Here is a 22493-nt window from a genome sequence, read left to right as displayed (position 1 = left end):
CTTTAGAGAGGAGTCATAGATGGCATTAACAAAAATACTAATTCTTAGGCTTCTTTTCTATATTCACTTCCAGGGTTGCCACTACTGGTAGATCTTGTCATATAAGGTTAGGATGTACATTGGCCTTGTCTGATTTTTTTCCCCCCTTCATTCTGAAGTATTACTGCTTATTAGCTTGCAGTTATGGGAGACTGAATGGGTAGATGAGAGGCTATACATATATTCTGTAAATTGGAGATGTATTTTACCTCCTGACTACATGGACAGTTAAGTGTGCTTAGAAAAGAGAAATGCATGTTTCTGAAACAAACTGTATAGGAGCAGCTGTTGTGAAAACATGTCATGAATTACCCTACTGGTTATTAATTATTCTGCACAATTTCAGTAGTAATGTGACAAAACAAATGTATGTGTCTATACATCTATATATTACAAGTCTTCTATATATATATGAACATACATGCGCACTTGTGCACACATCTGTAAAACAAGTACAAATTCAGGTTTTGTAGTTTCTCTTCAGTTATTTTTATGCGAGACGTGGTCAAAATAAAGGTTTTAGTTTCTTTTTCTACCTTAAGGTTTATTTTTAAAGCAGAGCAGTATTGGTATTTTATTTCCTTTTACTTTTTTTATTTTTTTGTTTTGTTACTGGAGCTATGATAGGTGTCATCTGTTTACATCTGAATACAAGTTCAACAAAGTGAGGGCTGATGATACAACAAAGAAAAATCTTTTTGATGGACTATACTTCCTAGGTCTATGACCATTTTAAATTGTTTGCACTGATTTTTAAGTTTATTGGGGACTTCGTGTAGGCATCTTCTGTTGTATCCTCTTGGAGACAGCATGCTGGTTTGGATGGGTGGTGTGATCCAGCTTAACTACTCCTGTGTTTTGGTGATGAAAGGATGAAGAGCAAAATACCCTGTGCAAGAACTCTCATTTTCTGTTAATCATGGTTATGTACATCTACAGCTCTCTTGTAAGGAGTTATTTGGTAATGCTGTTTGTCAGTGAGCCCCTCTGGTCTGTCATGCGTATGTGACTGCGTAAGGTTAGGCGAGCTGCATGGCGAGAAGAGTTTGTACAGATGGCAGTGGAAAGTTTCCTTTACATTTCATATTCGGTGCGTCATATTTGTGCCAGTCTACTAGATGATAACTGACGCATGCTGCAGTTGAGATTGACAACTTAATCCTTGCAAACTTGACTGTTTTCCTTCGTTTCATGTAATTTAGGATTGATGTTTTTTTTAAAAATAGTACTCTTATGAAACATGTAGTGTTGACATTTAAGATTCAAAAAGCGTACTGTACTGAATGAAGGCGGATGTTTGGGAAGGTAGATGAGTAAGGTGTGGGCAATTTTTGGATACTTGTTTGTCTGCAATAAAAAGGGATTCATTCTATTTTCCTGGACTGAAAAAAGTCATCTGAAAATCCAGAGGAAGAATCCTAGCTGGATTCTGCTGCCAAAAAGAGTCTTGTCTGGTCTACAGCAGTTTGAAAGGGGTTTGATTTTTATGCTGGGGAAAGTTTGGAAGGCTGATATAGTTGCTGCTTGTGCTGTTTCTTCTTTTCCTCTCAGTTGTTTGGTTTCCTTACTGAGGAAAAAAATAGAAGTTACATGTTAGAAATGAATCTTAAATTTTGCTTTGACTCATCTACGTCAGCTGTTTTGGGGCATCTGTGGCATTACTGTACGTGAAGTTTCACGAGAAATCAATGGTAAACTGCAGAGGAATGCTTGCTAAGATATGCTATAATGCTTGCTCTTTATGTGTCTGAGAAGGGGAAGTTGACTAACTGTAAACAGTTCCACCTTCTTTGTTTGAACTTTCTTACTTTGTAAAAAGTTTATAAATGAAAAGATAACTGAAATGGGCACAAGTTTTGATTCAACAGCTGAAAGTTTTCTCTCACTTATGCCTTAAACTGACATGGTAGATCTTCTATAATTACTGGAAACCTATGCCCTACAGACTTTATTTTTAGCAAGGAAAAGGCAGTAGTAGCTCGGAATCAGTTTTATAACTTACTTTAACTTACTAGATTTTTTTTTAAAATTTGTTTTTACTTGACCTAAGGCAAAAGTATCTTATGACAGCATTTGCTATTGGCATCACAAACGGTTGCATTAAAATGATGCTTTGTGCTTTTCTAAACAAAGGCTATAAATGATACTCTTTCTCATGTATGATATTTGTGGTTGCTAATGGTTTATTCTTGGAAGAGTCTTTGCATATGTTGAGTACTTTGAGATAGTGATAGAATGGTTTGCAAGGGCATGCATGCCTTTCTGTAATCTAATCTCAAAAGACGTTACTTTCACATGGTGTGGTTTTGAAGGCTGCTTCTGTACGTACGAAGTTGGCAAAGTACCTCTTACTAAAAGCAAAGGATGATAAATATTAATAGCATGGTATAAGGGATTCAGCAAGTACGGTTTCAAAACATTACTAGGGCCAAACAGAATCTCGTATTGCACATGAATTTTCCATGGTGTGTGTGTAACTTTCTTTCAGCATGCAGTAGTCAGTGCAATGATCAGGAGAAAGTCTTTGTCGTCCTTTATTGCTAGAAAACTCTGTATCTGGCAAGTTTCCAGGTATCCTAAAAGGGCTTTTAAGGAGGAAGAAAAATAGAAGTTAGGATATTTCGGCTGGCTATATGACTGCAACCATGAAGCTAATTATTGATTAATTAGAAGAGGTTTTTTTTGACAGCAATTTCCCAAATATTAGTGTGTTTTTCCCACTCTCAAAATGTAAGACACTTAAGTAGTATTAGTCAGCTACGTTATCTTTATTTTTATCTCTAGCTTCTGAGTTTTCTAGTAATGTGCTGCCTTTGCATGCATATCTGATTCTGTAAAGTGGTGTGTACTACAGGCATGTAACTTTCTAATTCTGGGTCACTGAAATTGGAAAGTAGCTATGCTCCACTCCTCCTTGGTAGCATTATGGACTTACCAATGCAGTTAAACGCTTTGCTGTATGGATTTGGTGCCCCAACAGATGGTGCCCCAAATTTGAGCTTTCTAATGCTGCTTCTAGACCTCTTTTGCTATAAGCTTTATGCATGTTTTTTTTTCCCCCCCAAGTTGTGTTGAAAAACACATCTTCAGTAAAGGTAAGAGTTGAGAGTTCCTCTGCAACAGTTTTTTCCCTACCTCCAGAACAGTTACCAAAGAGCTGGCAGAGGCTGATTACATTATGAAGGCATCTTCTGGAGGGCTCTTTAAATCCCATTTTGGTGTGTAGGAGGCAGGAATGCCCCCTCCCCACGCTCTGACACTTTCTGAACTTCTGCCTCTACTTTATTAATATGACCTGGTAACAGTTTCACACAGTTGCCCCCATCAGATACACCTAAACTGATCTGTAGTGGTCTAGGCCATGAAGGAGTTTGGTTTTCTAACGTGCATGCACATCTCTGCCCTTGCAATACAGCAGTGACAAAATGGAGTTACTGTGGAACACCTGCCGTGAAAACTCATTCTTAAGGCCAGAGAGTCCTCCTTTAGTTTTCATAAACTTGTTCTGCCATGTGCTATGCCTTATTTTGTATCTTGCTTATTTACACAGAGCCAGCTGCTTTTAATGTCCTATGTGGTGTAGCTGCTTTTGTTACAACCTTCCCCCAAATGGGAAGACACTTGTTACTGTCTCCATTTTAAACCTCATCTGAAAATATTTTTTTCCTGTATATGCCAGGCATTGGTCATCTTCATATTCTTTAACCTACTTTTCCTAGTAGTCAATGATTGGCTTTTTTTTTTTTTTTTGGTATGTAATACACTGTAGTAGATATCTGTTTTAGAGAGACTGAGGAGCTGTGCTGAGTTGTTTTTTTTGGGGTAGGGAGAGGGGTTTTTGCTTACAGCTGCTGTACAAGTATGTTGATTTTCATCCTCCTCACTTCGGTGTGAGAAGACAAGCCTGTTCTACACTCAGAGCACTGTGCTGTTGAGTGATTCCAAGATGAGAGTTTTAGTGAATATCACCACTGTTAGGGTTCCCAGTCCCTGTAAGACTCCCGATTCAGGGTTGTGGTTTTTTTTTTTTTTTTTTTTCCATCACAAAACCATTATTATAGATCCCACGCTGAGCTACCAAAATGTGGCACTGGGCAGCTTCCAGCAGTGGTGAGCACCCAGATGCTTTGTGGTGGGTCTGGCTGTCATATAGCCGCAAGGAAAGTCAGTTTGGTGAGCTGAGAAATGAATTCAGTTATTTAAGTAAATAAATGGAAGCAGTTGGCACAGCTCTTTATATCTGATTTCATGATCGATAAATCTGACTTAGGGGAGGAAGAAAAAAGGGTTTGCCTGGAGGAGCAGGAAGAGCAGGGCCAGCATTCTCCAGCAGTTGGCCGGCTACTACAGATGGTAGAGGCAGAGCAAAACTCTATGGGAGGGCAGGCAGCAGCAGTTCAAGGGGAGATCTTGTTCTGCCTGGAGGCTGGATACTGTGAGCTGTTAAAAGAAAATAAAAACTGTTCTAAGAAATGCAAACCATTTGGAGAGAGGCAAATTTCATGGTGCTTTCTACAGCTCAGTTATTTTAAGTTATTTCGTCAGGTTTGAGCCGAAGGCAGGGTGTAAAGGTGTGTTTTAGTGATGTGTTCTGCGTAGTGCTACATGGGATTAGAGAAAGCACTCGCAGATAAGAAACTTGTCCTTGAACCTGTATGTATTTCAAATATTGTGTTTTTGCATTATGAGTAGTATGGTTTTGGTAGTAAAGAAATGGAAAAAGATCATCTTGCAACTGCCGTTGTCTAACCTTGTACATAAAAAGCATGAATTAGATGGGGTGTGGCTTGTTAACAAGCCTCTTGCTGAAAGCTGAGTGAGCAGTTGATTATTTTGATCTTTCCAAAACCGTTTGTCTAGAAGAGGCCCTCGAGTTGTGTAGCTTAACTCTTTTGCCACCCCTTTATATATAACCTTTGGTTCATAAAAGCTCCTTATTTGTGCCAGAAAATCCTACGCAGGAGTACTTCCCTAAGCAAGCATGTTCAAGGTCTCTGAATGTGAACTGCTGTAACTTTGAAAAATTTGCTAGTTAATTTAGTGAAGTAGATTCACTGCCGTTGAATGTAAAGCTAGGAGAGGGTTCCAATCCTGAAATGTACGTCCTGATCCTTGATAAGATGAAATCGAGAACATTGCAAAAAGAAATTCTGTGGTATTTAGCATATCCCTGGATTTGTTCTCTAGTTTTCCATTACAACTTCATGTTCACTGATTCTGTTCATTGGCATTAAGTTAAATGGTTTTCGATTTCTGTAGACAGCATTTGCTTTGAGCCTTTTTTTCAGGCTGTCCGGCTGTTGTGTTTTGTGCCCTTCTCCCTTCCCTCTCTTTATTATGATACTGGCTGGAATTTAAATATGATGTGAATTTTTGTCCAGCTTTTCGCCTTTTGCCAGGACAGCTGACTCTGTTTTTAAACTTGTAGGAGCATCTCTTAAAGTACAGTAGCAATTATTTGTGTAAATAATAAGTTTTGAATTGTCCTTCCCGATGACTCTAAACAAATAAGTAGCTTAATTTGCTTCGTTATTTTGTGACATGTAGTTTATCTAGCCTTAATCATACTGATGTTTTCACAAGCAGTAAGACATTTTCCTTCAGTACAAAGTAATGTTTTCTTGAGGAATTCTATGCGTAGCTTTTCATTTATATTTTCTTTCTCAGTTTCTAAGAGGTGAACTTTTATTACTTTAGAAAACTTTGATAGCTTCCAGAACAGCAGAACATCTTCAGGAATTTAGAAAAAGTTAGTTTTATTTGGATTTTCTTAACTTAAACTTTTCTCTTATTCCTTCAGGGTCATGATGAAGAAGCTGTTGTGGATATGGGCAAAATCAGCTCTACTATCAATACAAACTTTGAGAAAGAAGAACTAGAGAGTAAGTTTGTGGGGGTTCTCTGTTTGTTTAACCTGCTTTTTCTTCCCTGCAGGATAAAATATCTATTTTCCTTTGAGTGCAACCAGTATCACTAAAAAGAAACAGAATTTTATGGCCAGCACACAATTCTAGGAACTAAAACCGTGGAACTGCAGATGACCTGTGCTGTCTTTGTCACTGCACATGCTAATAAATACTCAGTGTTCTTTAAATGTGTCACTGAAAAGAAGTCTTTAAAAGATATTTACAAAGCTTTTCTTGGAAAGCTTTGCTTCCAAGATTAACAATCAAAATGTAGCTTTGAAGAAATAATCACTTTCAACAAGTTGTTTCCCAGCATGAATGATGTCAACTTCTTCAGAATCAAAATTCAGGGAAACAAGGATCATGAGGAAGTTGTTTGTTTTCTTTTCTGAAAACTTCTTGTGACTGTAGTCATGCACTTCAAATGCTGACTGATTAAGCAGATACATTGCTTCTAGTTCCATGCTGAATCGTACATCCTGTCTACAATCAATTAGAAGCGTTATGGAATCATTATTTGACCCAGAACCCTGCGTTAAGCACATTTAAAAAAAAAAAAAAAAAAGAAAAGGCACTGAGTCAGTTTCATATGCCAAAATGAAAATGGGATATTTTGTCTAAGGTGTAATTTCTTGCTGGCTTGAAAAGGAAGTAGATTGGCTTGAAAGTTCACGTATGCCATTTAGTGATGCAAGAGGAAAAAGCTAGGGGTATGCAGGGTAAAAATCCTACTTTCCCGTGCTCTGAAGCTTAATTAACATTTGTGAAATGCTGAAGACTATCAGTAGATACGTTAAGTAGTATTTCCTGAAACTGCTGAATCTTACTGCTTCAGAACAGCAGAGAGCCCTTATAGCAGCAGTTTCTAGCTGACAAAAGTTGATTTTAGGTTGATGTCTCATTTTCCTATACTGTAGTCTAACAAGGGACAGTTTAAAGTGATTAAAGTTGTTTGCTGCTCTTGCAGTCATATTCTTGCTCTGTTCCCTTCTCTCTGTTACTGCTTTCTGTCTTGAGCTGACACTTTGTTTGTCTGACCGTACAACAAGCGTGGTTAAATGTAGTAAGCCAGCAGAAGAAGAAACACCCCTGACAAAGGAACATAATGAGAGATCTCATGAATTGAGCACCCTGAACCATTTTGCCACACAGGTGGGTGTCTGCCAGTGCTGAGAGGAGGTATGAGCATAAGGCTGAGAGGTAGAGGTGGGGAGTGCAATGATGCTAATTCAGATAGGGTTAAGCTGCTGTGAAGCTGTTTCGCTATCTGTTTTTGCAGGTAAATCTTAAGTGCAGATTTAAGCTGTTTCCTCCTTCATTTCCTTTTCTTGCTTTTTTCTGGGAGATGAACCAAAAAAAGCACGGGTGTGTTTTTGCAGGGAGGCAAGGGTTAAGAGGAGGCAGGCATTCAGCTGGAGTAGTTTGTCAGTGCGCTGAGCAGCTGGAATGCCTCAGCACCAGGAGGAATGACATGGGAACGTGCAGCCGGATCGCTTCCCTGGTCTTGCATGGCACAGGCGAAGGAATGCCTCAGCCAGTACACCACTGCAGGGACACAAGGTAGGGATGGAAAGGCAGTGGTTAAGGCTTCTGGAGGCAATTTAAGCCATTGTATTGCTGACTATGAAAATACCCACTGTCTTCTTACCCATGGCCAAGGAATAAATTACGGTGAAACTAAAACTTGTGTTTCATGAGCATTTGAGTCAACATAACAGCTGTTGAAAGGAGGAACTGAAGAGATTTCATTGTCCTCACCTTGCTCTTAGCCATGCAGCCTTGTTTCTTTCTTTGGCTACCTCATGCTCTCTTCAGAGCGAGACAGTGTCATTTTCTAAAGAGAGTGCTGGCTATACAGAGATTGAACATAACTAATAAGAAGCATCTGACAAAAAAAAATGTATTGCAGTAGGATTAACACGTGTTTCTGAAACTTCAGATAGGCACATATTTTAGTAGTAGTCAGAATTCTTTTTTTGTAATTACATTTATTCTGTAGTTTCTTAATTATCTGTAAGAAAATTGGTCTTTTTTTATAGTAGAATGGGGAAAAGGAGGGACAGCATATATTTTGACTTTTATCAGTGGTGTAACCATTCCGAAGTAAGAATAAGAAGTTTTTTTTTTCCTGTACTGAAGACAAATGTATGTAAATACAGTCGTTTGACTGGTATACTTATCTTCTCTGAGATTCAACAAAAGGAATTGTTTAGATACAGGGTGTCTTAGATAATAAATTATATGAACTTAGAGTTCTGTTTATTATGAGATTGCTAATTATAAGCTATGATGATGAGAGTAGGCATGTGGGTTTGGGGGGAGAGAGGGAGGCTTTGTTTTTAATTCTGGTACTAAAATCTTACAAGGGGGGAAATGGAATTGTTGTCTGAAAGCAGTAGGAAACTCCAGATAGTATTATTTTTCATTATTGACTTGTGAAAATTTTCTTGTAGGCTTAGGAAGATCTACAGTAGCATTAAGTATTGTAAGTGTTTTAAGAACTGAAGCTGTTTCAGTCCGGTCTTCCAACTTGTTTCTTCTGGTGACTTGAAAAGGAGTTCTAGGAATTTGGAACCCCTCCAGAAGTGTGCGTTGATTCATTTTCAAGGAGAGGCAGCAATCAATTAATTCAGTTCAGCTATGATGTGAAGAACCAAACCTTGAAAGCCAGCAATGATAGGTGATAATTTAGCAGCTTTAAAGCATCTACAAACTGATGCTGATTGGTTTGATGCTGCAGAAGGCATAATTTATTGCCAATGCTGGAGCAACATTTTTTGGTGCTCTCAGTACTGGATAACTATTTCCTGGTAACTTTGATGGGAATGTCAATGTGATGTCAATGGAAAGCAGACTAGTTGCTAAATACAAAATAAATCTTGGAGCTAGGACTCTGTTAATGGTTGCAGGGAAAGTGTGGTACATATCCAGAGTGACAGTATTTAGGTTAGAAAGGTTAGAAATAGGCTACTTGTTTTGCAACTCTCCCTGTAAAAGAGAAATAGGTAGAAATGGTAAAATGCAATTGTGGGCAGACTGTGTAATAAATTAAGGTACCACTTCTTACCGAAGTTGTAAGTCCATACTTTGAAATAACAAATGTCAGTTTACAGAAGAGCTAGAAAGTGGAATAACAGCTTAAAATAGCATCTTTAAGAGCACCTAATGTTCTTAGCTTGATGCCAGACACTTTGAGCTGGAACGAATGAGAATAACAGCGAAGTAAGGATGGAATGGAAGTAAGGCAAGAATAGTAATGGCAGAGGTATTTTATCCCATCTTTCTGTTAAGAACCATGTTTTAGGTAAGTGCTCTAAAACCTGAGTTGCTATGTTTAGCTTGATGTTACTAAGTCGTATCTTTTCAAATGCATAGATGGCTTTTCAGCTTGATTTGTGGATACATTTACTAGATCTAGCTTAAGGGAAAAGGGCTATCTTCTGTTACTCTTAGCCGACCAGTTACAGGCATAGCAAAGATAAGGAGTTTACACATAACAGAGGCTTTGTTCCAGAAACAATCTGAGGTCGAGTGTCCGTCTCAGTAGTCTAGTTTTCTGTGCCATAAATCCAAGAAGCAGCTTTCAAAACTTAAGATGATTTAGTAGCTACTCTAACACTATCTTGTGGCAGGTGTAAGTAGTGTTTACGTTTCAAGTGACCCTATTACCTCTGATACCTTGGTGGCTTAAAGCCATCTTTTTCCTTTAAGAAAACAGCCGTGCTTTTCTGTTCATCTTAGTTGATAAGGATGGATAATTAAATAATCCTGCACTTTCTCCTCCCTCTAGAAATGAATATATCTAAGTGGAAAACTTGCTCTGCAAGTTTTGCAGTTGTTGTAAATAGTCAGAAATTGTTTCAGTACTATAAAAGGGCTTTGGTGGAACAAAGAGAACTTAAATTCCACCACAAGTTACAATGTACTGCTAACTTTTTCATTTGTTTGTTTTTAGGTGGTAGGTTTAATACTAATCTACCTTTTAGATGTATTTAAATTGTGACTGTGCTAAAACCCATGAGTAGTTCCTGTGAAAACTTTCAAGAGAACACATTCCACAGGAGCAGGTGAACAGATGTAACTTAACAGGACGTTGTAGCTGCTGGCCCTTTAAAAACATGCTTAGTATTTACTTTCTCATGTTCCCTAATAATAGGCTGCACTAATTTAGACAGTACAGAACACGTTTTTTCACGGCTCTCAAACTATGGAATGAATGTTTGAGTCTTTAGAAGACCCCCTAATGGTCCAGAAAAGAACTGTATTTAACAGAGAAGAATTTCAAAATGCTATTTTTATGAAATTATACCTTTTTATGTGATCAAAAAGTAGAATAAAGTGGTATGAAACTAATTCTGAAAATATAATTAATTTAGGATGCTCATCAATGATTCTTGGAGGCCATCTTTCACCCATTGGCTCTAGTGATATCCCTGAGTTGCAAAGTTAATTTAAATTGACCTGAGAGCAAAGTGAAAACATGTCTATTCAGGTACAGTACAGTTGGACATGTTAGGTATGTTCAACATGCTCTGAGTCATATGCAACAGCAAAAAAAATATTCACTTGTACCAGTTAAGCTAGCAGCTGGTACAGAATAAATTCTTTTGTCCTTATTGCTCAGAAATATAATATTTCAGTAATATCTCTGCTCAGCTCTTCTGTGTAAGTTACAAAAATCAAGGATGTTTTCCTAATATGACTTTTAGTGGAATCTTGATTAAGTAAATGTTGGAATTAGGTTGCATTACTACACCTTTGTCACCTGTGTGTTGAAACTTACGGTTACACAATATGATACACTTTTGTCATGGGGTATCTGCATGTCCACAGGCAAGTTCCATGACTTATTTTCCTGTTCATTTGTACAGTATTGAGACTTCTATGTAGGAAGAGTAATTTTCCTTGATTTATTATATTATTAGCATTGCTTATTGCAAAGTTAAGTGCTTAAATGCTATCAAAATTATTTTCAGGCTGCCTTTTGAGAGGGAAATCTGCCAAGCTGACTGTATAGGCATAAAACTCAATAGAGCACCCAGAATTCTAGACCAGTCTTTTTGGAAGTTAATTCTCAATTCTTGATGGTAACCTAACAGGAACTGAGTGTAAAAAGAAGTATGAACTAGTGCATCTCAAAATTCATATTCTTGGCTAACTAACTACTGCATAAATTTAAAAGGGGAGAAAAAATAATTAGCAGTTCTGATACCACCATTGTTGTTGAGGAAAACTACTCATTCTACAAACAGTGGTTTCAACAGCTGAGGAACCCTCCTGTGTACCCCATTTCATTAATGGTTGGTGACAGGATGTTTTGTATGTTTCTGTGAAAGATATTATCTGCATTTACGGCCTTTCTGACAGAGTTGAGACTGAGGAGGAGGGAGTAAGACTCAGTTTTCATACTAGAACAAAGTTAGCATTTTTTGTATATATACTAAGATATTCATAAGATTAAAATAGTAGTACTATTTTGATTTTGGTTTTATTTTGTTCAAAAGGCATTGTATAGTATTATAAAATGGGTGTGATTTTCTGGTTTAAAGTAATCAAAACATTTTCAGACAAGAGAGCTTTCCTAAAGACTTGGATTTACTTAGTATTATGATTTAGGTGTTGGTCTATGGGAAGTATAGACTTCAGTAATTTCAGTGACTTTTCCATGGGAAGTGGAGTACGTGCAGGGAATCATACAATTCATTTTAGCCATGCTTCCCTTGTTATGTAGCCAATTTAAAGTAGATGATACTTATATAAATACTGAACCTTAAATGAAATAATCTTTGAAGGAAATGATGCAGCAAAGAATAAGTTTTTAATATTCAACTATTTTTTTCTGTAGAGTGAGAAAGCAGTACTGAAAAATGAATACCCTTGAATTTCTAACAAGAAAGGATAGATAATCTAATATTCATCCTCCAAAGCTGACGAAGCTGTAAATCCACTATTAGAGGTTAGACAGTGGGAATAAACAAAGTGATTCAGCACTTAAACTTGAACGATTTACTTTGAGAACATCTGCAGCAGACAATAGCTTGTAGTTAAATGCTTAAAATCCATTTTGGGAAACTCCCATGCTAATTTTAGCATTTCTTTTTAACACAAAGTTCTTTTTAAAATAGAAGCCATTAAAAACAAGCTAATGCCTTTTACATAAATACTTAAAATAAATATTTAATGTAAAATGGACCAAGATGGAAGCAATGCTATTTAAAAATTTATGGCGTAAGCTGTCTTAACTTTTTTATTTGCAAACTTAGTTTATCTGAGAGAACCTTATGTGGTGCTTCTGTTCTGACTGCGTGTATCAGAAATTTTATGAAAAGGTAATTAATGGCAGTTTCATAATCTGAAACTTACGTAAAATTGTTATTCAAGCAGTAGGGCCAGGATACCGAAGTTTACCAAACAGTACCAAATGCAACATAAAACTTTAAAATGAGCTTGATGGCCCCAGCTTACTCAAAGATTTTTGAAACCAGGCAGAAGACAGCTTATTGTTAATTGATGGCTTTCCATAACATTTACTGATGTTCCAAACATTGACTAAAGCTGTAAAGTGATGCGTCTCAGAATTCTTGCTGAATGGATGACTTCTTCATTTGAAATTCATTGAATGCTAGTGTTTCAGAACAGTTGAAACTTTTTAAGTGTGAAGGGTTTTTGTTTGATTTTTTTTATGAAGAAAGGGTGACATTTTTTTCTTCAGAAAGGGTTAACCCTTATATGGGACAAGATTCCACCCATAATATTTTTCATACCTTATGAATATCAGGGAATAGAGGTATTTGGGGGGAAATTAACCCACTTAAAGATGTGTGCAGCAGTTGTACAAGAGACAGGTGTGTGGTCAAGAATGTGTGTAACAAGAATGCATTTGTGACCACTGATGAAGTGGAGATTTTTTTTTTTTTTTTTCAAATGTTTCTCTTGAAATGCTTAACAAATACAGTGTATTGACTGTGGAAGCCTAGCGTACTTACGGTGCTTGGCATCCTTGGGAAGGGCTGAGAATACTGATTTATTAGTGGACAAAGGGCAACCTTTGACTTTAATGGAACTTTTGCCTGAATTGTGTGTTTCTAGGTTTTCTGCTTTCCAGCAGAAATAACTCTTAGAAATGATCTTATTATACATCCTCTGTCCTGAGCACTGCTGAGGCAGGCTGGACCTGAGCTGCACCTTCAGCTCAGAGTGCGGGACCCCGCTATGGGCTGACTTGGACGTGTGGTACAAGGGCAGCCAGCTCCCCCAGGCACCCAGTGAGAGAGGTGGATGCTGGCTGTGGGCAGCAAAGCCCTGGGGCAGACATGGAGTGCCACAATCCCCACGGAGCTCTGTCAGCTGGCACTGGGCTTTTCCTAGTACTGTTACTACCTCCACGTCTCATGTCATTACTGACAATGCCTTCTTGAATACTGTTGATTGTGTCAAGTAGAAATAAATATTCAGTGCATTTTTCTCTTATGACTGCCCCTACCAACTCGTTTTTCTGCCTTTTCTAAAGTCTACAGAAGAAACACACTTCTGTGTGTAATGAGTTCTGGTATTTATTGCTTCTGCCAGTCAGCATAATGTGGTGCTGGCTTTCATTGTGCAGTGAGAAAACACGCTTTCTTACTGAGCTGCTTTACCATATGCTATGCATACAAAATTTTTGGATTATGCTTTTCAGTACTATCTACGCAACCATTTCAGTACAAAGAACATATTCTTAGATACACTTAATTACTATGAGCAACAGGAGATTTTGGGATAGGGCACAGAAGGCTTAACAGATCCTAAAATATATTGGACTGTGGAGAACCTGTGGGCTCCAGCTAAGGCAAATAACCCATGTTGTGAAAGGATTTTTTTATTTCTTTATACAAATTTGGTTAGAAAATTTGATATTGTCAAAACAGGATATAATTTTTTAAAAAAGGCAAATCATTCTTTTAACAAAGCACAGAAAAAGACTGCTGATAATAAGGTTCTTTTTGTAGGAAGTTAATGCTTGGAAAACTGAGATGATTGTATACAAACACTGTATACTGTATACAAATACTATATACAAAAACTTTTTCCAACAATAAAGGAGGATGAGGTATAAAGGAGATTCTAGTAGTTCCTAAAGTTTTACCAGAGCAGAGCGTATTTGGAGAGGATCTTTGGGCTCTGAAGTGTTTTGGGTGTGAAAAGATTTGTTTTCACTCTTTTACTTCATTCACTGAAGATTATTTTTCATATTTGTGTACTTCTAACTTCTGAGCAAACCTGTGATATAGTTGATATAGTTGCGCTTATAGTTGAGCTTATTTTTGTGTGTACAGATACTTTCCATGATGTATGAAGAATTAGTGTCAAAGTATGAGATGATGGGTTTTGAATAGTTCATGTTAGGGTAATGTTTTTGGGGGTGTGGGAGTTAGAGACACCTGAGAGCACACAGCTTTTCTTTTTCCTAGCTGCTTTTTTTGGCCTGTTTTACGGTCTCATAGAACAGGTTAGGATCTCTGCTGCAGATCCTTCGTGGATTACATTACTTGCTTAAACAAAGGCTTCTAAGTAAAATCAATGACCTAACTTTGTATTACTATCTGATGATTTTTTTTTTTTTGAAAAATAGTGATTCCTGTAATAAAGTTTTTATCTTCAGCTGACTATTGGGAGCTTATGGAAAAGATAGTCAGACTATTGTCAGAGATGGACAATGAAAGGGTGAGGGGGAACAGATGAAAAATGCAGGATGGGAAGTGCTGACTGGATGTTTGGAAATCTTTTTTGTGGAGTATGTTGTCATATGTTGGAATGGGTTGTCTGTAGAGAGTCTGTAGAATGTCAGTTCTTTGAGACACTTGAAGCTTGACTGTTTGTCTTCCTGAGCAACCTGATCAAAAAGATGACTTCAACTTTGAAGGTGGTCGTGCTTGAGAGAGATTGGACTCGATAGCCAGTCTCCAGATGTCCCTTACAGCAGCAGTTAATATGGTCTCTGCAGTTCAAATTTCTAAGTAACAGGATTTGAGAATGTATAATGTTCCTTTCCACGTAGGTGTTAGCTTGATTTCCCTCGGTAACGTAGGGAAGAACATTCTTTGTATGAAGCTTAAAAGTTGTCTGTCTGTCAAAGTGATGGTTAGGAAAAAGGAAGTCCTGTGTGAAATTCTACTTACACAGTTGCCACATCAGAGCATTTCGGATGTATGTTTTTGATCTCTCCAGGAGTTTAGAAGTCTTCTATTAATATTTTCTTAGGGCTCTGGGAAGAAACCAGAATATCTAAACAGAGCATTTTCTATTCTTTCAATTTTATTGGACTTTTTTATATAAACTGACTTGTACCGTGTGATTGAGACATAGCAAACTCCTAACATTTAGATTTGTTTCATAGGGATAAGGGCCTTAATATTAAATACCCTTGGGGGATTTGAACAGCTAAGTATGGATAAAGTCATGTTAGATTAAAATGAATAAGTATCTCTTGAGTTCTGTATCACTAAATTTAGTATCAGGCAGTCTACTAATTCTATTGATGATTGGTTTAAAGTAATTCTCTAACAAGCTTTACTTGAGAGTGGTGCTGTGGTACAGATGTTGGTGTGAGTTAAGCTGTGAAGGTCAAGCAACTGTACTTCTTAAGCTTTTAAAAACAATATTCAAGTAAAAGGTTGTGTTCCTTTTAAAGTAACACTGATTCTGGTAATATGTATCGTAGCCTTTTTAGAGTTAACTTTTCCTCTGTTACTATTATGTTGCTGGTCTTTTTCTGGCAATTTGTTTTGGCCGGGGTGAAGGGAACTGTAAGTTGTTTTTCTCGGTTCATTGGGAATGAATGAAGAAAAATCTTACGTGTTTTTTGTTTTGTTGGAAATTGTGCTAGCAACTAAATCTTTATCTGTTCATCTTCTGGCTTTAATTACTCCTATCTGAATAATGAAGTTAAGGGAGCACAGACCTACTCAATACAGCTATCTTTATTTTTGGGGGGGGTTTCAGTGCTTTGTGAAGTTAGAATTAAGATTAAACCTGTATAACTGTACAGCAGTTTTACTCTGCCTTTTGGTGTTAATATCCCTGCAGCATCCAACAGCAGTAGTTTAGGATTTAGTAGGTAATAGAAGAGATCTCTGTTGATGCGTGCCCGTGGTATCAGCCTACTACTTTTGGTGTCTGTGTACAGAAGATTATTGTTTCATGATGGCATCAGTAACGTGACATTGTTAGTGTTGCCATCTAGCCATATCACATGTCAACTTTATTGATTAACATTCAGGTGTCACCTAAGTGTTGCTTTCTCTGGAATTTCATCTTGTGTAGTAGTTACAGAGGGTGCGGGTCCAGCTCCCCAGCAGGGCTGGCTATTCTTCGTGGAAGAAACTCATAAAAGAAAAGTCTCTATTGATAAATAGTAGTAATGAATGCTTCAACAACTTAATCTGTTTTCTACGCTTAAAGGGAACAAGTTTACTGTCAAAATGCATCATTTCAGATTTGGTCATAGTCCCAGTCAGTCCACTCCTATTAAAGCTAGTGTTTGAATTGTGTCAAGCCTCAGGTTTGTGTAATTCAGAAAGTAATCTTGACTAGATGAAACAAACATTGAGCTTGCTTACATATTATTGTTTTTTTCTTTGCTTAGTCCTTTCTCTTGTGTGACACTGAAAATATTGTTTTATAAGGTATTATTTAAAAATTTATATAATCTTGAGGCTTAAAGATGCTTCTTAGAAGGCATGTTTGACATGTGCATATATATGCATATATGTGTATAGTCACAACTCCTGTGGCTTGCTTGGCTTCTATAAACTTGCTGAATTTACATCTCTCTAGGAGCTCAAAAACCACTTCCTTTTCCTTTTGTTAATGTCAGTCTTCTGTAATAACTCTTCTACAGTATGAAACGAAGTATTTAGTGTTAACCTCCAGGCTTAGTTAATGCGTCTTTTCCTGAGATTGTTTGTTTAAAAAGGCATTGAAAAGGTTATTGTATATGCTAACTCCTTTACAGGAGGCATTGTAGTAATATGTTCTTAACAGTTCATTGATTTTTTTTTTTTTCTGCAAGGCTGTTTGGTACTAGTATTGCATTAATGTGAGAGGTCAAAGGAAAATAAGATGTTGAAAGTAAATTTTTTTAAATGGCAGTATACATTAATTTGAGGATGTGCTGTTTGGTACTAGTATTGCATTAATGTGAGAGGTCAAAGGAAAATAAGATGTTGAAAGTAAATTTTTTTAAATGGCAGTATACATTAATTTGAGGATGTGCTAAGTTTATTAAAGATCCTAGAATGATGGAGGGAGGGGATAACAACAACAACTGTGTCAGTTGTGTGATGTTTTAGGAATGCATTTTCAGATGTAAGTTTCTGTAAAGCTCTTGAACTGATATTAAAGGAATGATATATTTGAACCTCAGGTTCAGCTAGGCGTGTTGATATTTAAAGAAATATTGGTGGTTCATTCAACCAGAGAAAACTTCCAGGTTGTAAGCTATGGGTAACTTAATGAAGTTTACAAATTTAACTGTGAGATCACATCTTGCCATTGTAGCCGCTATCCTGTTGCGATGATTCCCAGCAAAAAAGAGGTGTATCTTGTAATTTCTCTGCTTTACTACTAGTTTCCTGGTGCTTATCAAATAGCTTCTTCCAGTATAGGTCAAGACTGTTTTATATTACTTGTTTCACAACTGAGTTCTTGAACTGGGCCATAGTTTATTCTTACTCACCTTATTGGGGAAATGAGTATGGCATTAATTCTTTGACACTGGGGAAAGAAAACAAATGGTAACATTAGTTAAATAAAGGTAGTTCTGCAAAGTTTTTCTGGATTTTTTTTAAATTGTTTTTTACTATGTCGAACTCCTTGTTTTTTGACAATGGTACTAAATTTGGGCAGGAAGTAATTTTTTTTGTTCAATTGTTTCCTCTTGAACTTTCTTGAAAGGCCACAGAGCTGTGTATATTGGAGTTCACGTCCCATTTGGAAAGCAGGGCCGTCGGCGGCATAGACATCGTGGGCACAGGCATCACAGAAGAAAAAAAGAAAAAGAAACTGATAGAGAGGATGGCCGAGAATCTCCATCATATGGTAATAAATTTGTTGTGGGAGTTCTTTGTGTCTATTGAAAATAAGCTTAAAATAGTTACTTTGTGCTTAAACATTGTGCTGTTCCTTTTATTCTTACTGCAGTTGTGTATTTCTACCTCCAATCAGGCAAGCATTTCGTGGTCGTATTTTGTCTGAATGAATCATAAGCTGTTGGGCTTCATCCGGATGTGTGTCTGAGTGAATGTTTAGCAGCCTGCAATGAATAGGTTGGACCAGAGCTTTTTAATACTCCCCTTTAGCTTAAAAAATGTTACTTGAGTTAGATACCATTTTTCAGATTGTGTGTTCTTGCATTTCTTTCAGAAGTGCTGAGTGACATGGGGAAAACTATGGGTACAGCTGTGAAAAGGCATTTGCCATAGTAACTTGATCCATTTACTCCAGCCTTTCTGCTGTCCATTACTGATAGTAAGAGATTGTACTACCTCCTGAGTTCTAGTTTTGGATTCCCCCATCCACTCATTCCTTTGTCAGCAAGAGATTACTTGTCATATTCTCTAAAATTAAAGTAGTGGGCGCTTCTCTTGGCAGATTTTCTTTAAGACCGCACACCTACTTCTATTGCTGTACTATAATGACTGGAAAAATTATGGTGTAACGGGTAATTTTTTGTTCTACTTTGGGTGTGGATACCGTGCTGTTCTGTCATGTTTCTGTGATGAGAAAAACATTGTATTTAAGGCCAGTTCCTGAAACTAAAGAATTTTCAAATGGGAATGCTTTGACAAACCTCCTTTTACTGTTCTTGTACAGTTCATAGTTTCATCTACCTTCAAAACTTCCCTTCCCGAATACAAATTATTACTATGTGATCATATATTTATAGAGTCCCCTTACAGGTTCCAAAGCATCAGGTAGTATTAAATAGATAGAAATTCACTTCTGTCTTCTGGGATGTTTTTTCTGATACAAAGGATGTGGCAGGATTCCTAGGATACACTGGGTTTGGGACAGAAGCAATCTACTGTAGATTTTAATTTTTATATAATTAATATAAGTAAATATAAGTGTATATATATATATCTATATAAACATTATGAAGTATAAATCACATAAAATGTTTATATGCACGTTAATGTAATATATATATAATTATTAAATATGTTATTTTTATATAGATAGCAGGTAAACTATAGAAGTATATTAAAGGAAATATTTTAAAGTACATTTTAATATGTTTAGGTAGAGTCATAGAATCATAGAATGGCTTGGGTTGGAAGGGGCCTTAAGGATGACGTTGTTCCAACCCCCTGCCATGGGCAGGGATACGTCCCACCACGCCAGGTTGCCCAAAGCCCCATCCAGCCTGGCCTTAAACACCTCCAGGGATGGGGCATCCACAGCTTCTCTGGGCAACCTGTGTTTGTGTCTCACCACCCTCATAGTAAAGAATTTATTTCATATATCTCACCTAAATCTACCCTTTTTTAGTTTAAAGCCATCACCTCTTGTCCTATCACTACGTTCCCTGATAATGGGTCTCTCCCCACCTTTCCTGTAGCCCCTTTTTAGGCACTGGAAGGCCGCTATAAGGTCTCCCCAGATCCTTCTCTTCTCTAGGCTAAATAAACCCGACTCCCTCAGCCTGTCTTCATAGGAGAGGTGCTTCAGCCCTCTGATCATCCTCTGAACTCTCTCAAACAGGTCTGTGTCTTTTTTGTGCTGGGGGCTCCAGAGCTGAACGTAGGGCTCCAGGTGGGGTCTCACAAGAGCAGAGTAGAGGGGGAGAATCACCTCCCTTGTCCTGCTGGCCACACTGCTTTTGGTGCAGCCCAGGATACAGTTGGCTTTCTGGGCTGCAAGCACACATTGCCAGCTTATATTGAGCTTTTTATCTACCAGTATCCCCAAGTCCTTCTCCGCATGTGTAAATGTACGGTTTATTACGCACTATTATTATATTATGAGAAGTTAAATATTTCTTCAACATTTTATGTGTAGTTTCTACTTTCTTATGCTAATTTATGTACAGTGCTACAGACCTGCAATGAGACAGTTATTAATTTTTTTCCATCTTATATGAATAGTAACAGGCTTTTGAAAAGCTTGCTGCTTTAATATGTCTGGGGAGGCACTATTTGGAGGAGGAGAAGGGGCAAGATGGGAAAGACATCTTGAGCTATTCAGAACTGGACAACCAATCTATCAGTTGAGCTGTTTGTGTCCATCAGCTTTTTTATTCACGTGTCTTAATTAGTATCATCTGTGACAGGGTGGAATCATTTGTGTTCTCAAAGTGAAAAGAAGGTTCCTAGCCTTTTAGTGTATGGTGTGTGTTTTTTTCACTTTCCTACCAGTTATGCTGAGGATGTTTGTTTTCATATCGTTAATCTATTGAAAAATTAAAAATACTTCATTTTGTTACCAGATTGCAAACATAAATTTCCAGATGTTATTTTGTTTTCAGAAACAGAGCAAAATTTTAAAAGGGCCTCCTTTTAAAGAAATGTCCCTCTTTCTATTGTTTCTGTGCACTCTTGAAGAGAATATTGTACTGCATGTTTCTGAGACCAGGATATTCAAGTATTACATTTTGCTTCTTGCATAATAGAAGTGAGTTCTTTTAATTGTTGGGTTTCTCATTTTCTTCCAGACACGCCGTCCCAACGAGTGCAGTTTATCCTGGGTACTGAAGATGATGATGAACACATTCCCCATGATCTCTTCACTGAAATGGATGAACTTTGCTTCAGGGATGGAGAGGAATATGAATGGAAAGAAACTGCTCGGTAAGCTAAAAGTAGATTGTTTCAAGGTATATTTTCTAATGATTTTGTCTCAGAACTGCAAACCAAGTCTAAGTTAAAATTATTGTGAACTATAGGAGTTCGTTAAATTCAGGATCAGCGAATTAAAACTTTTATGCTTTTTGTCCAATTTTGGAAGAATTCATAGGTTTTCTCAAAAGACCCTCAGTCTTACTGATGCTATGTTGACTTTCCTAAAACTCGCCATGCTGAGCATTGTGAAAGGTACAACTGTTTGTTATTAATAAAGGTGTTCAGCCATGTAGCATAGTATTTACTGTCTCAGAAATCTTTGCTCTGTTACTGGTGATAAATTGGTGTCATCTTTTTTCTCAAACGTAAATAAAATTAGGTATTTACACATGTTCTTTTTAGGAAGTATTTGATTAATTTTTTGCAAAGTTGAGTGCATGCATGTTACAGGAGGCCACAATTATGTTTGGCCAATATCAGTTAAACTGTTTACTTCTACATATGTTGTAATACACTCTTCTGGATGCAGTACTTCCAATTATCTTAGTGCGTGCTAGCTTTTGCAGAAGTTCAAGTTGCATCACACCTGTGAATCTGAATCAAGATCTGTAATAATATAGTAAAACATATTAATATTGCCTAACTCTTGAACATCTGACTTGGCATCCTAGGAAACTCAAATATTGTATACAAGCATTTCAGACAGCTGAGATGCAGATCAAGTAGCGCATTGTTCATAAGAATTCATGAGTAGACAGGTGTTGTTGAGACCTGATGAAACAAAATTGGCAAAAACTAAAACAGTTGAGCATGGATAAAGGCCAAGATGAAAATGTTACGACCATTAATTAATTGAATTGTTTGAGAAATCAAAGCCAGTATGAGCTGACAGGTCTTCCTCTTCTGTGTTGTTTAGAAGTCATAGGGAAGGATGGGGTTGCTTGCCAAGTTGTCTGTCTTCCATGAAGAATATAAATGTGTATGTGTACCCATTTCAGGTGGCTAAAATTTGAAGAGGATGTTGAAGATGGAGGTGATCGATGGAGCAAACCTTACGTAGCAACTCTGTCTCTACACAGTCTCTTTGAACTACGAAGCTGTATTCTTAATGGGACGGTCATGTTGGACATGAGAGCAAACACGCTAGATGAGATAGCAGGTTACAGCAAAACTTTATTGAAATATTTTATTCCTAAATTTTAATCTGTAACTTGAAATGCTTTTGATGATGTCTTTTTATGTTCTTAAAAATACTGTACTGAAGAATAGGTGTGTGCTTGCTTACTGCAGTTTTCTTCTTCTGGTTGTAAAGAGCTGATCTTGCAAACTTCACTTATGAGCATCTGCACTGGATGAGTGGGACCTCCTTTATTACATATTTTAGGACGAGGCCCAAACTTTACCTTTATGTTCTAATTCCTCAATGTGTTCTTTGTCTTTGTTTCTACAGATGAAATGTAAATATCTTCCAGAACATTTTAGGACTTATTTGTGCATTTTAGTACCATAATTATTAATCATAACTTGGCTGATGTTAACTTGATGCCATTAGTGCAGTTGAGTGTTGCACATCTGGTATTTTTTTCACCTTCATAAGAGGTGAGCAGAAATAAATTATGTAAATGTTGTTTGACCTACTATGTTGAGTGTCCTCACTAATCACATCATCATATTGGGTACTATAAAATTAGCTTTGAAAGCTTTCATATATATACATATATATGTGTAG

General features: G+C 37.1%; 1 protein-coding gene across 9 annotated transcripts in view; it reads left to right on the top strand.

Annotated features, from left to right (window-relative positions):
• The window catches only part of SLC4A7 (solute carrier family 4 member 7), an 89570-nt gene that overhangs the window by 27954 nt on the left and 39123 nt on the right, over positions 1 to 22493 (top strand). For 8 of the 9 annotated variants that reach the window (XM_066991928.1, XM_066991929.1, XM_066991925.1 and 5 more), the window contains 4 exons: positions 5840 to 5921; positions 17880 to 18023; positions 20638 to 20773; positions 21763 to 21923. In XM_066991928.1, coding sequence (XP_066848029.1) covers positions 5840 to 5921; positions 17880 to 18023; positions 20638 to 20773; positions 21763 to 21923 — 523 coding nt within the window. Of the gene's footprint in view, positions 1 to 5839; positions 5922 to 5960; positions 7098 to 17879; positions 18024 to 20637; positions 20774 to 21762; positions 21924 to 22493 lie in introns of those variants that run through there. The other variant, XM_066991930.1, reaches the window with a different exon arrangement.

Source organism: Anser cygnoides, chromosome 2 (genome assembly GCF_040182565.1).
Source record: "Anser cygnoides isolate HZ-2024a breed goose chromosome 2, Taihu_goose_T2T_genome, whole genome shotgun sequence".
In the NCBI taxonomy this organism is placed as follows: domain Eukaryota; kingdom Metazoa; phylum Chordata; class Aves; order Anseriformes; family Anatidae; genus Anser; species Anser cygnoides.
This window is presented reverse-complemented; position numbering and strand designations above follow the sequence as displayed.